This window comes from Python bivittatus, unplaced genomic scaffold (genome assembly GCF_059951505.1).
Source record: "Python bivittatus isolate LINGU-HERP-01145 unplaced genomic scaffold, Pbiv_v1 ctg000480_np1212, whole genome shotgun sequence".
Classification (NCBI taxonomy): Eukaryota; Metazoa; Chordata; class Lepidosauria; order Squamata; family Pythonidae; genus Python; species Python bivittatus.
The window spans coordinates 100,332,219-100,344,895 of record NW_028277075.1 but is presented as its reverse complement, the minus strand read 5'-3'; the positions used below and the strand labels follow the sequence as shown (position 1 = coordinate 100,344,895).

Here is a 12,677-nt window from a genome sequence, read left to right as displayed (position 1 = left end):
ATCTTTTTCCAAGATCAGCTAGGGTCCCTAGGTGCTGCCACCTGTGCTATGTTGCACCCTATGTTACCTTTTCTCTTTGACAGTGAGAAGGGCGTATGTATGACATGATAGTCTCCCCTAAACACTCAGATTGCAGAGAGCGTAACTGGTAACTTCTTGGAATGGATGTTTGTATGTGTGTAGAAATTCTACTGGCTAGAATTGCTCAGGTTTCTATTTATGGCAGCAGTCCTTCTGTAAGTGTGAATGCAACACATTGTTAACACATTTTAAGTATCTTGCTGGCTAAAATAGCATGTCCTTCATTTATGGAGCAGCTATTACACTCAGGCTCAGAGTGTCTCAGGTTAAAGGATGTTGAGGCACCTGATAAAGACTGGCTCATGTCAGTAGATATACCGCCTGCGTACGTTGGAACTGGGCCAGAGTCTGAGTGCTGTAAGTCTCTGGGTGTTGGGCTGCAGCTTGGAGCACTGGAAATCTGAGGGGGAGGCAAATAAGGGCTGATCCCTGAAGCGCTCTCTTGGCCAAGAAGAAAACATCTGGGGCATCTGTTCAACAGACTATTCCTTGGCTTAAATTTTCCCCACCCAGCAGCACCCAAGGCATGAATGTCTGCATTCCACAGTGTGCAAGTGTTTGGCTTAAGAAATTATGGATGTGTCTAGATTGTTCACACAGAGGGAGGAAGAACAAGGAACATTAGCTCATCCTGCAATAAAAGCAGCACGTTAAATTCTTCACATAATACAGTACTGATAATGCTAATATTTATTGCAGAAGAACTTGTTTTCTCTTTCCCAGGCTGGTCCCTTCTATTGCGATGTGTTATCTCCTTGCATTGGAGGGAGTTAAGAATTCTGGCCACATAGATTCAAGAAGCATGATTTGTGCACGAAGCGAGAGCTCTTGTAAAAACATTAGAGAGTTATAATTAACATAATGGTACAAACTTCTATAGAGTCAAAGATGTCTTTAAACAGTTTGGTCTGAAACTTAAATATTTCTGTCTGGCTTTACCTTATTAAATCTGAGGCATGAAGAAAGGGATATTGAAGAACTAGACATAAGTCTTAGTATATGAGAAGGGAAGTATCTGGACTTAAAGGTCCCCCCCATCCAATAAATAATTCAGTGAAAAAGGGGAAAAAATCTAGATTTTGTTTCCTCCTCTTCAGTTGATTTTCCTGAGTATCCAGTTGTATAGTACTTTCCTGTTACATCTGTGAAGCAACCTTGTGAGAATTGAAGCCTATGTGAAAATGAAATTGATTAGAAACTATCAAATTCTTCTGCATCTTTGTTCAAGGAGGCATCTCCTTTCTCTCCTAAGACAGGAATGTATTGTTGTGGCATTTCCTTTGTTGTGCTAAAATAGCTTTCCCTGACCTGGTGCTGTCTTGACATGTTGGATCACAGCTGTCACCATCCCCAGGTAGTAACACAATACATCTGAAAGGCACCAAGTTGGGGAATGCTATACTAGGGTAATGTGCGTACAATGTTCACTGTATTTTAAGTATCACAAGTTACCTATGCCTGTGTACATTCTTGGGGTAAATGTGGAGTGTCAGTTAGCTTTTTCTACTATCTATAGCTATCCATAAGCTCACAAGCATGCAGGGGTCCTGAACCATGATGGACAAGTGATTTGTAACATGAGAACACTTCAGAAGCCTGTAAGATTTTTCTGGTGAGAGGTTCTCTTCTAGAATGGACAGTCCCTAGAATCAAAGATATGGGCATCAACTAATGCTCTTATGCTTATTAAGCATTATTTTTTAAATAATGATATTATTAAGCATAGTTATTAAGGGTGGGTAATTCATTAATTGTCTTGTGAGGGCAATATCTTTAGAATAAAGGGTTCTGTCAGTAGATTCCTCATCTTTGTAGTTTGCGAAAGGACAATATAATAATATAGCAAAGATCCTGGTTCAGATTTTAGTAATCAGTATTTTTTTTAAAAAAATCTTCACTCATACCTAAAATAAAGAGACTATTGGAATCATGCAAGAAGAGTCCTTTGTACAGTAAAAATATAGTTCTATGATTAATGTCATGCATGGAATGAAGAATGTCAAAGATAGTTTCTTTAGATCAAGCATCATTAACTCTTAACACTTTAAAAACAGTGTCCAGTAAATGTTAATTGCTTCATCTTAAATATATGGAATAGATTTTTTTTATTGTAACATAATAAACTCCATGTGAATACTTTAAATTATTCTCATTGATAAAAGATTAAGCAGGTGAATTTTATTGGGACATTTTCCCTCTTATAAGTCTGTCTATGGAAGCTATTCTGTAGCATTTTGCAAAGCATCTTTAGAGAGCAGCAGCTTTGTAGTGTTCTTGCTCACTATTGCAAAAGGTCCAATTAGCTTTTGCTGTAAAAGAGAGCAGAGGGCCTAGTGGCACCTTAAAGGCTGATAGCATAACCTTTTGTAGGCTAGAGTTCCCATCATCTAATGATCCAGCTGTATCTAATACAGATGTCATTAGCAATGCAAAATAAATGGAAAGCTTTACAGGAAGCTTTGAGAGAGTTCATGTCAAGGACTTTAGACCACGACAGTTAATATTAAAATTCATTTTGGTAGTCTCTAAGGCAGTGTTTCTCAATCTTGGCAAATTTAAGATGAGTGGACTTCAACCCCCAGAATTCCTCAGCCAACATGGCTGGCTGAGGACTTCTGGGAGTTGAAGTCCATTCATCTTAAAGTTGTTAAGGTTGAGAAACACTGCTCTAAAGTGTAAAAAGAATGTTTGCATAAGTCAGAGCCTTAGCATTTACTTGGTGCCGTTGTATGATCCAATAAAATGAGTGAACAGAATGCCTTTTTTATAACAGTGTTCTGTTAGGCAAAAGGTAGTATGGCTTGCTTGGTGGCCTGTCTGATATAGATAGATAATACAGCAATTATAGATAATACAGCAATTAACGGCAATAAAGGTTTATATTTAATCTTGGAAATAATCTTTGCAAAAAAAGACTGCATACAAAAATACACACTTGTATAGAAGGTATAGTGGATTAGTAATTCTGCATAAATTTAATCAAAATTGTGTCTAGTACTGATATGTACCTGAGTGTGGGTTTATTGGAGAACACTGCTTTCTGATAACACAACATCTGTGTGTTAGAGTGCCTTCTATTCATGACCAAAATACTAGTCCCCAAGCCACCATCTCTTCCTGAGAGTTATTATCATTGTTTTTGTTATTATTCAGTTGTTTTAAAAAATTGTCCTAGAATCTTCAAAACTAGAGGTAATATACAAAGACAAAACTGAACATAAACATTCCAGATGATGCTCAGGATCATCTCTAAGTTTTGCTGAGGGGTGATGATGGTGGTAAAGATAGTAATTCTATGTATATACTACTGTTCTTTCTTCCAAAAGGACACATTATGTATATAAAAGTTCAATAAATGGTTGTCAGCTTATTTATTTATTTTATCAAAGGCTGCCTATCTCACACAAGATGACTCTGGGTGGTGTACAACAAAACCAATCCATTAAAATTGAATATAAAAACCAATTAAATAATCAACATAAGTAAAACCAAGATTGTGAGAGGATTAATTAAGATGTCATACATGGTGCAAATTAGTGTCATACGTGGGGCAACTTAGTGTCTAGTCTGGGTTATTTTAATCAGGTAATAGTGTTCTTTCAATTTTAGAGGTGATGTTTGGAAGGTAATTATGTTGACAGTGGTTTAGATAATGCTGTTGACATACATTTTAGAGGAAAATATAATATGAAGTTGAATACAAAATAGCACTGAACTGCTCTGTAAAGTATAGAGTGGGAGCTGCAGGCAGCCTGCCAGCATTCCTTCTGTGGCCATAGAGCCCCTACTCCCCCCCCCCCCGTGTGCTAAAAATGTTGTAGAACTTTTGGGGAGATTTTTGTGGGATTTAAGGAAAAAACACTAGGTTCTTAAGATACTGAAACCCCAATGTATCATCCTTCCAGAATGTGTCTCAGTACATCCCTCAAGCAAATGGAACTTGCCAACCCAAGTTCTAAAACGTCATGTCTTGGATCCAAGCCATTCCTTCATTCCACTGCCCCCAACTCTTCTTCCGCCCCCTCAGAAGAGGGCTCAGTTTTCAGTGACCCAGAGGTTTTGTTTTCTAGGCTTTGATTATCTTTTTTGCTTAATAATCATCCTTCTGGGTGTTTCATGTTTATCTAGGTGAAAGGCAGCAGTGAAACTTGACTTCTTGTGTAAAATTCTTGGCATCTGTTTGTGGAGTTGATGTGTGCTTTCAAAATTAACAGGCTTTCTTTCTAGGTCTATTTCTGACTTGCATGAATTTACAGGGTAGCAGCATATCCTACATTCTCTGAGCAAAATGGCAGCCAGCAAGAAATCTTGACATCCCTTCCAAAAGTTTCTTGGCAGGGCTTCAGCTGCCTAAACAGTTTGTTGGCTTGTGTTAGAGAATTTAGTGTAGTAGAGAGCTGGGCTCTACTTCTTCTTAAGCATTATAAATCAAGAAGTGCTTGACTTTCTCCTCCCTAAGGGTATCATTTAAACAGCTTGTCTTGATCAATAGAATAGTTTCCTGATAAAATGAATACAGAATCTGTATTTTTGGCAGGCTAATGCTGCAAATTCTTCCTCCCTTTTGCTTTTGTTCCTGCAAGGTCTGTGCAGTAATTCAGTACTGAGGACTTGGTTCGTGTTTTGCTGTGTGCAATAAAGGCTACTATTAGTTAGTGTACATTGTGTTCACAGTGATAATCACATTCAGCAAAATATTCAAACTGCATATAATTAGCTTGAAAACACGTAGCCCAAAGCATCCATGAATGGAGTCTCCTGTTGCTCAATTGGAATTTGGTAACATGGTTTTCCCTTCCTCTTGCCCCCTCCCCATCTCCCTGTTTTCCCTTTTAGAGCATATTTAAGAAGATACTGGGTACCTCAATCTAAAGAGGTTCTAGCATTCTTTTTCCTAAAAAACTTTTATTGTATGACATTAATATGAAATAATTTCATATATGTTAAGAATGTGATCTAATATTAAATTTAAAAGAAAAAAAAAGCCTGGAAAATAACATCATAAAGCAGCTCCAAAAAGTGTGTCTGTTGCTCAAAGTCCTCTTCTTTGACCTTTGTCAAAAATATTCGTGATGTTTTGATGGATTCCAAAGGCTTGGGATATAATCAACATGCCTTCTTGATTCCCTGTAATGGTTAATGTAATTATGGACCAATCTTATAAATTTTAGCCCCAAATGTGGTGATTACACAACAAGCTCAGATCATGTGTCAAGAGATGTCTCAATGGGCCAAACCCCAGTCAGCATGAAACTGCAGTCTGTTACATTATGGTTTGGTAGGAATGTTATTGCTGACTCCAGTGGTGAGTAGATTAGATTCTAGTGTTGAAAAGGGGCAAAAAACAGGCCAAACCAGAACTGACCATTTTGTCTTTTTAAAAAGTGAGTAATTTTGCCAGTTCTCACAGTTTTGCTGCTGTATGATTTTCTGAAGGTGAAGTTGATCTGTAAGAAATGTGCAGAACTCACATTTGTAAGATTAGTGTTGGGAACAGCTTTTGAACAATAACATCCCTACTGGTTAAGATCCCTCCTCCTTTTATATTGGATGCAATGCTTTAGGTCTGGCTTTGGAGTCTTTTTGTGGTTCCTGTTGGTCAAAGTATCAGCCTTTTACTTTGGACTCCAGATACTACACATTAAGCCTGTCCATAGGAGCTGGTTTGGTATAATGGCTAAGGTACCAGGCTAGAAACTGGGAGACCGTGAGTTCTAGCTCCTCCTTAGGCACAAAGTCAGCTGGGTGACTTTGGGCCAGTCACTCTCTCTCTCAGCCCTAGGAAGAAGACACTGGCAAACCACTTCTGAAATCTTGCCAAGGAAACTGCAGGGACTTGTCCAGGCAGCTTCCAGGAGAACACCGACTCAAAGGCGCATACGCATGGACACACATACAAACATACAAAGCCTGTCCATACCTCTGTTTGTTTTAACTGCTGTTATGAATGGCTTGGAAGGCCCACAGGCTTAAATTTGTGACTGTATAATGAGTTTCATACTTGTAAATGCATTATTTTGTAGGCATCTGACTGTTCAAGAAGACTGTATTTTTGCCGTTCCAGAATCTAGCCTCTTACAAACTCTTGATGTCTGTCAAGCAATTGTTAAATGAAGTTGGGAAAGTGCTCAAACTTGTTGACTGAACAATGTAGAACTATCAAATGCAATTGGCATTCAGGCAAAGGATATGCTGAGTAGTTGTGATTTTGTTTTTAAAGGAAGAATCTTTTTCCTCTTTTTTATAGATCTACAATGATAAATGGACTTATGATTGTTCCTGTCCTAGTGATGATAGTTTTTCCTTCACCAAGCAAGGCCGGTGAGTATTTGGGTTTCAGTTCATATCACTCAATGTATTGTAACACATCTGATGGTTTGTATATACTGATTCGATGAAAAGAGCTAACTACGCAATGGCACATTCATGTTGTATATTTTTGCTCCAAGTAGCAGTGCAGAGATGGAGGTCACATACTATGTCAAGCCCCTTCTGACTCTGTTCTTCCATGATTCATTTTAATCTGAATTCCTCTGCTAAGCAGAGGAGTTGACTGAATGGCCTAAACGACTGCTTCCAATTCTGCATCCTGGAAAAACAGGGAATTCCATCTCTCTTTCTCGATCAGCAAAAAAAAAAAAAAAATGTGCTAGGATCCATGCCTAAGATTTTGTGCATGTACCTCTCCCAACTACCATCAGATTTATCCCTGTCAGTAAGAATGGCCCTGTTCCTGATGTCCTTTTGGAAGGCAGTTAAGACCTCGCTCTTAGCAGGGCCTTCTGAAATGAAGAGTGAGGAGATGATGGAAGCTGAACCCAGGATATGGAATGGTGAATACAGTGTTGAGTTTGTCTGTAATATGAATGTAGGTCTTTTTGAATGTTTTAAACCTATTTATTGTACATTGTTGTAATCTGCTTGGAATCTAGGGATTGAAGAGACATATAAACCCAATAAATAAATAAATAAATAAATAAATTGTAGCTGGAATCTCTTTATGTCTTGCTGTGGTTCTTTTCCTAAAAGAAAATGGTTTGGTGAAAAAAAATGAGGTCATTCAGTCCAGAGGAACTTGTCAGGTTATATAAATAGGTTATTGGCACAAACACTATTGTGCCATCAGTAAAACATGTCACCAAAAACAGAGCAGTCAGCAGCTTAGCTAAAGTTAATGGAGAAAGTAGGTGTAAAACTTAGTTCTTTCTCTCTCAAGAGTTCCTTTGTATTTTGGGGGAATTGTGTTTTGAGTATGTCCATTTCTGTGGTATGAAATAAGTGTCTTGTGTTTCATATTCCCATCCACCCTCTTTAAATTGGTGATAAGATTTATTCCTTGAGTGCAGACTTGCTTTGTTCTGAGATGAACATAAGTGAGAGACTTTGATAGGAGAGGAATGTCTAGTGGTACCCATTGTACAAACTTCCTTTTATCTTGCTACATTCCCGATGTTTCTAAGGTCAGGTATTACTTAACCTCAGTAAGAGGGACCTTTTTCTCAGTTCTCAGCCTTTAAAGTTGTAGTAGCTTAAGATTGCAAGAAGCAGTGTCTGGGATGATTGGACGATGAAGGATTTTATTATCTACACTGAAGCTAGCCATTAGAAGCAACTTATAAAGTAGAAATCAGTGCCTCCAAGAATGAGGCTTGTATTGATCATGGATTGCATTAGAAGTTGGATGGTCGTAAATGATAGTTATATTTGTGGGTATGTGCATGCACACTCATAACACTGATTTGTTTTAGATCCTACATGTCTTCCCTTGGTCCAGGAACCATAAGGCGGTTCTCTCCTAGCCAGTATCCTGTTCGGACAACTTGAACAGCTCTGCTTTTCTTTAGGACAATTAAAACACTGTAGCACAGTCCTTTCATAGGATGGTGTCACAGAAGACTGTACCTAGTTTCTAATTATCTGTCTCTTGGAAAATTGGGAAGAAACCTTCTAACCCAGCCTTTTTCTTGAACTTTTTTCACCACTTGCGGGCAAAGCTTGATGTGTGCGCGCCATGCATTATGAGGAAATATCTTTGTTTTTTTTTGGGAGGGGGGACATTTTCCACTTATGATTTAGAACATATTATTCTTTTTCTTTTTTGGCCTCTAAATATGGGGAGGTAAACTTGCAACTCAGGAGCCATGAACAGCCTTTCACATTGCCTTTCTTTCCAACCTGCAATGTGCAAAATTTGTTGATCTAGGAATAGATATAGTGTTCTGGATGAAACAAATCTGTTTTCAGGTCAGACCACCCTGGAACATAGGATTTACAGTATGATCAGAAGGAAATGGAACCTCTAGAATTCTCTGGAATGTTCCCTTCCCAGATTAACACATTTTGTGCATCCCAACTTTCTGTGGATTTGTGTGAGAGTTAGAGAAGTGGTGTCTTGGCCCCAGAAACAGAAGAATTGTGTAGCATGTTTATATAACATCTATTACGAGGATATTCCCAGTTTGTTAGGGTGAAACACACAATTTTCAACAATTATATTTTAAAGCCTTTTCTACAGATTAATATAGACAGGCCTATCGTACTGCTTTTAGACAGAACTTTCAACTGCATTTTGCTCTTTCCCTTCAACATATCACTTTCAAGAAATACACATGAAAACAAGGATTTGCCAGGATAGAAAACGTAAGCAAAAAAGCTAAATACTGTATTCAAATACATACAAATACTGCAAACTGTGTCACAGCATGACTGATAGAGTAATACATTTTGTAATGCCTGCTGTGTTATTTTGTACAGCATTTGTTAGTTCAGATGGTATGTTAGAACAAGTCATGTTGCTATTGAAGTCTAATTCCATATAGAAGCATGAAAAAAAGTGGAATGCCTATTAAAGCCAGAGGTTTTACAGTTCCCTTCCTCTAAGACAAGTGGTTAAAGATATGCCCAGGTGTTCTTTTACAAAGGGAAAAAAAGGCAAGAAAAATTATAGATTTTTCAGCTGCAAAACAGGTTGAAGCATACAAAGGGACTCTTTTTTTTTTTTTAAAGGAGACATTATTAAAATGTAAGGAATGTGAAATAATATACAAGTTGTTTGATGATAAATTATTCTGTTATGACAAATAAAAGGACATGAGTATCCCCAGTGGAAAGAACAAATAAAACTTCTATTTGAGGTCCTTTGAACAAGTTAAATCTTCTCAGAATTGTGTACTACTGCCGAACTGCAAGGAATATGGAAAATTCAATGATAGTGTCATAAAGTTATACTTTATGAGGCCAATTTAATTATTAGTTTGGTCAGAGAAAAAAAGTTGCGGGTTAAGTCAAATATGCCTATAAACATCCAGAAATGATGCAGAAAGCTGACAAGGCAATTTTGCTTGTTAGTTGTTTTTATGTCTTTCCAAAGTTCACATTGATTTTTCTATACAGAAATAGTGAAGATGCAACAATGGTGTTATAGCCCTGATTTACATCACAGAAGTCTTAAAAGTTCAGAATAACCATTTTTACCCTCAAGTAGTAGAACGAAGAGGAGAGGAGGGAATTCATCAATAAATGATGTGATGTCAGCATAATCTAAAATACATTTTATTAATAGAGCAACATCTTTTGTAATCCCCACCAATTCCATTCTAATAGCACCTTACAGTTGAAAAGTACAGATAACATCTATGGAAAATATTAAAAATACTTGTCCCATGAACTGCTAAACCAGGTCTGGAGGGCCTGCGTCCTCCTGATGTTGTTGAACAACATCGTCCAGCAGCCACAGCTAGCAGGATCAGGAGCAACAGCTGAAGTGCAGCAGTGTCCTCATTCTTGTGCTAAGAAAATTGCAGGAGTCCAGAAAATGAGTGGGCTTGCATGATTTACACATATAAAGGAATTTCATAGGTATGAATAAACTCTGGAAATGTTATTTTTTTAATTACTTGGGTAATTAGAAAGATATTAAAGATCAAAGAATTGTGACTAGCTGCCTCTGTCCTATAAACTTAAAAAGCCTACTTGCTGATGGTGGCAGGCTCAGAGATGTGGAATAAGGAAGAGGGAAGTGTCTGTTTCCCTCTGAGGAATTGCTTGTTCATGTTTTCTGAAAAAAAATGGAAGGAGAAAGGCCATAAAATATTTACTAATGTTGGTTTTATTTAGACATTCACAAACTAGCTAAGCTCTTTTATGTGGATACTTTTCCAGATCAAGAAGTCAACTAATATGAAAAACTAGAAAAAGCTTGGCTTAATACCAGCATGAAAGTGATAAGGGATCAGAAGCAGTAGGTACTGCAGAATTACTTCAGATTTAAGTGGGGGGGGGGGGAACAACGAAACAATTAAGTTTCAGGGGGGGAAATGTGTATTCTGAGCCTTGATTAATCCCCCCGTGCTTAATTTTTCCTGAAACGTAGGGCTTTCAGCATCTGTTTGATAACCTGGAGGACAAATCCAGAATACTTTTTTGTTTTGCTTTATTACAACAATGTTAATGATTACTTCCATTTACAGTATTAACGTTTATGTGTCTATATCCCCTAACAAGCAGAAATAAAGATGTGCTACATTCTGTCAGATTCAGCAGCATATTGCTTCATTAAAAAAAACAAAACTTTTAAAAAGTACATTCTAATCAATAATTGCATAATTACTGCCTGAGTACAAATTGTACTTTTAAATATTATATACCAAACATATTTTTTATCAGCAAACCAAGTTGTAATAAAAGATTATATAAAATAGTGTGGTTTTATATCTGCGAAATATACTAAAAATATCACAGGTTTATTTCCATTTTTTTTTTCATTTTTTTCCCCCACAAAACCTTAGGGAGACTTTTTCCCCCCATTGCTTCAACATTTCTTGAAATTTTACATCTCTGCTTGAAGGGGAGGTGTTGGCATCCTGTAAACTGTGTCTTCTTAGTAAGGGAGGGAAGGATTTCAATATTCATTTCAAAGCCCCCTCATCAGATGCTACAGTCAGGATTTTATGGCCCTCACAGCAACTATGGCTCTATCAGCAGTGTTATCTGGTTGCATTTATTTTGAAAGTTATATGTTGAACTTGTGTTTGTGTTCTTGATGCGACGTAGGTAAACTTGGTGGGGCAGAAATAATGCCACCTTTAGGCTTATTAGGACCTCAAAGCTGTGAAAGAAAAAAAAGGGGGGGCTTCTTGGTACAGGATAGGCCTTTATAGGAGATGAATAGGTTTAGACTAGCAGAGGGCAACTTCTGTTGGCTCAGAGGTCACACCCGACTTTGTGTGGCTTGCTGACTTTGCCACACTTCAAAAGTGGATACAAGCTGGACCTTAATGGAAGAGGTAGGGGGATTTTGCCCCTTAAGCTCCCAATCTCGGAAAAACAAAGACTAGGTCCTTTCTGCACCCCTGAACTTTGAACAGTTCTTTAGATGGGTTCTTATTGCTTGGCTTACAGTTTTGGCAAGGTTTTCCCCACCTTCTTCAATGAGAAAACAGCTGAAGCTATTTATACAATTTTTCTGCAGTGTTCCTTTGAATTAGGAAGTTCCTGGTTTCCTCAGGTGTAGGGAGCAGTGGAGACGAGGGATGACAACTGGAGTGATAACGTAGGAAAGCATTTGGCAAATCCAATCAGGTTTTTTTGATGTTGTTGACGGTATTTCACTCATATGTCTCAGCTTATAAATCTTTTCAGAATGAAGACAGCTCTTTGGATCTTCTCCTTCCAGATGGCTTTGGGGAGTAGAGGAGAGGTGTTTCTTGGGGGTCTGATGTGACTGATTTACAAGACAGCATCCGTAATTCACCTATTTCACCCTAAATTCTTCACTGACAACAATAGTTTTAAATAAACCTGTAACAGTTATTTGTCACCTTTTGGAAACTCTGTAGCCTAGTGCAGAGTGAACTCTTGGAGGTATGAATCCAAGTCTGCAAACAATTTTCAGGTGTTTCTGGGGGAAGAAAGCCTGTTTTGTTTTAGATAATGGGAGGGTGGTCCCAAATATTAATTCTATTCTTGGGTATGATATTCAAAAGTGTGATGGTAATACAACCCTGAAGATTTCTGGGTGAAACCGGTTTTCTGAATCCTTTTCAGACTGGCCTTTCATTGAGAAATAATCCAAGTCGTCTAATGGTTGATCTTTGCAGGGTAATAGATAAAAACATTGCATTCTTTAGCTTGATCTCATAGCAGCTTCATTGTTGTATTTGGTTTAATGGTTTTGGCTGTACTTGTGAGTTCAGTTTAAAATGATGATTTTCCAAACAGTTTGACTCCAGGTTTTTGAAAGATGGTTTCATGTGGCAAGCAATACTTGGTCTGCTTAGATTATCAGAGTGAAGCCTGTGAAATTTATGAGAACCATAATAGCTCCTAGAATGTGGTCTCTCTTGTCCTGGAGAGCTGTTCAGTGGTCTCTCTGATGATGATTGGCCACCTTCAGAAGCCCTTGTATTTTCATCAAGCATTTGGCTTGGCTTATCTGAAGACAGTTTGCCTGGTTCACATTTAATGGTAAGTCAGTATTGTTTAAAGTATGGTTTGTGGAACCAGTTATAATAGTTTGATCCAGCCATAATGTGTGGACTGGGTATGTGAAAAACTGAAGTACATTATGGCTTAGTATTGTGTGTGAATCTGGCTTT

General features: G+C 37.8%; 1 protein-coding gene across 3 annotated transcripts in view; it reads left to right on the top strand.

Annotated features, from left to right (window-relative positions):
- ACVR1 (activin A receptor type 1) overlaps positions 1-12,677 on the top strand; it is an 84,980-nt gene that overhangs the window by 33,486 nt on the left and 38,817 nt on the right. For all 3 annotated transcript variants that reach the window (XM_088146581.1, XM_088146580.1, XM_007424450.3), the window contains exon 3: positions 6,329-6,402. In XM_088146581.1, the coding sequence (XP_088002707.1) occupies positions 6,329-6,402 (74 nt within the window). The remainder of the gene's footprint in view (positions 1-6,328; positions 6,403-12,677) is intronic.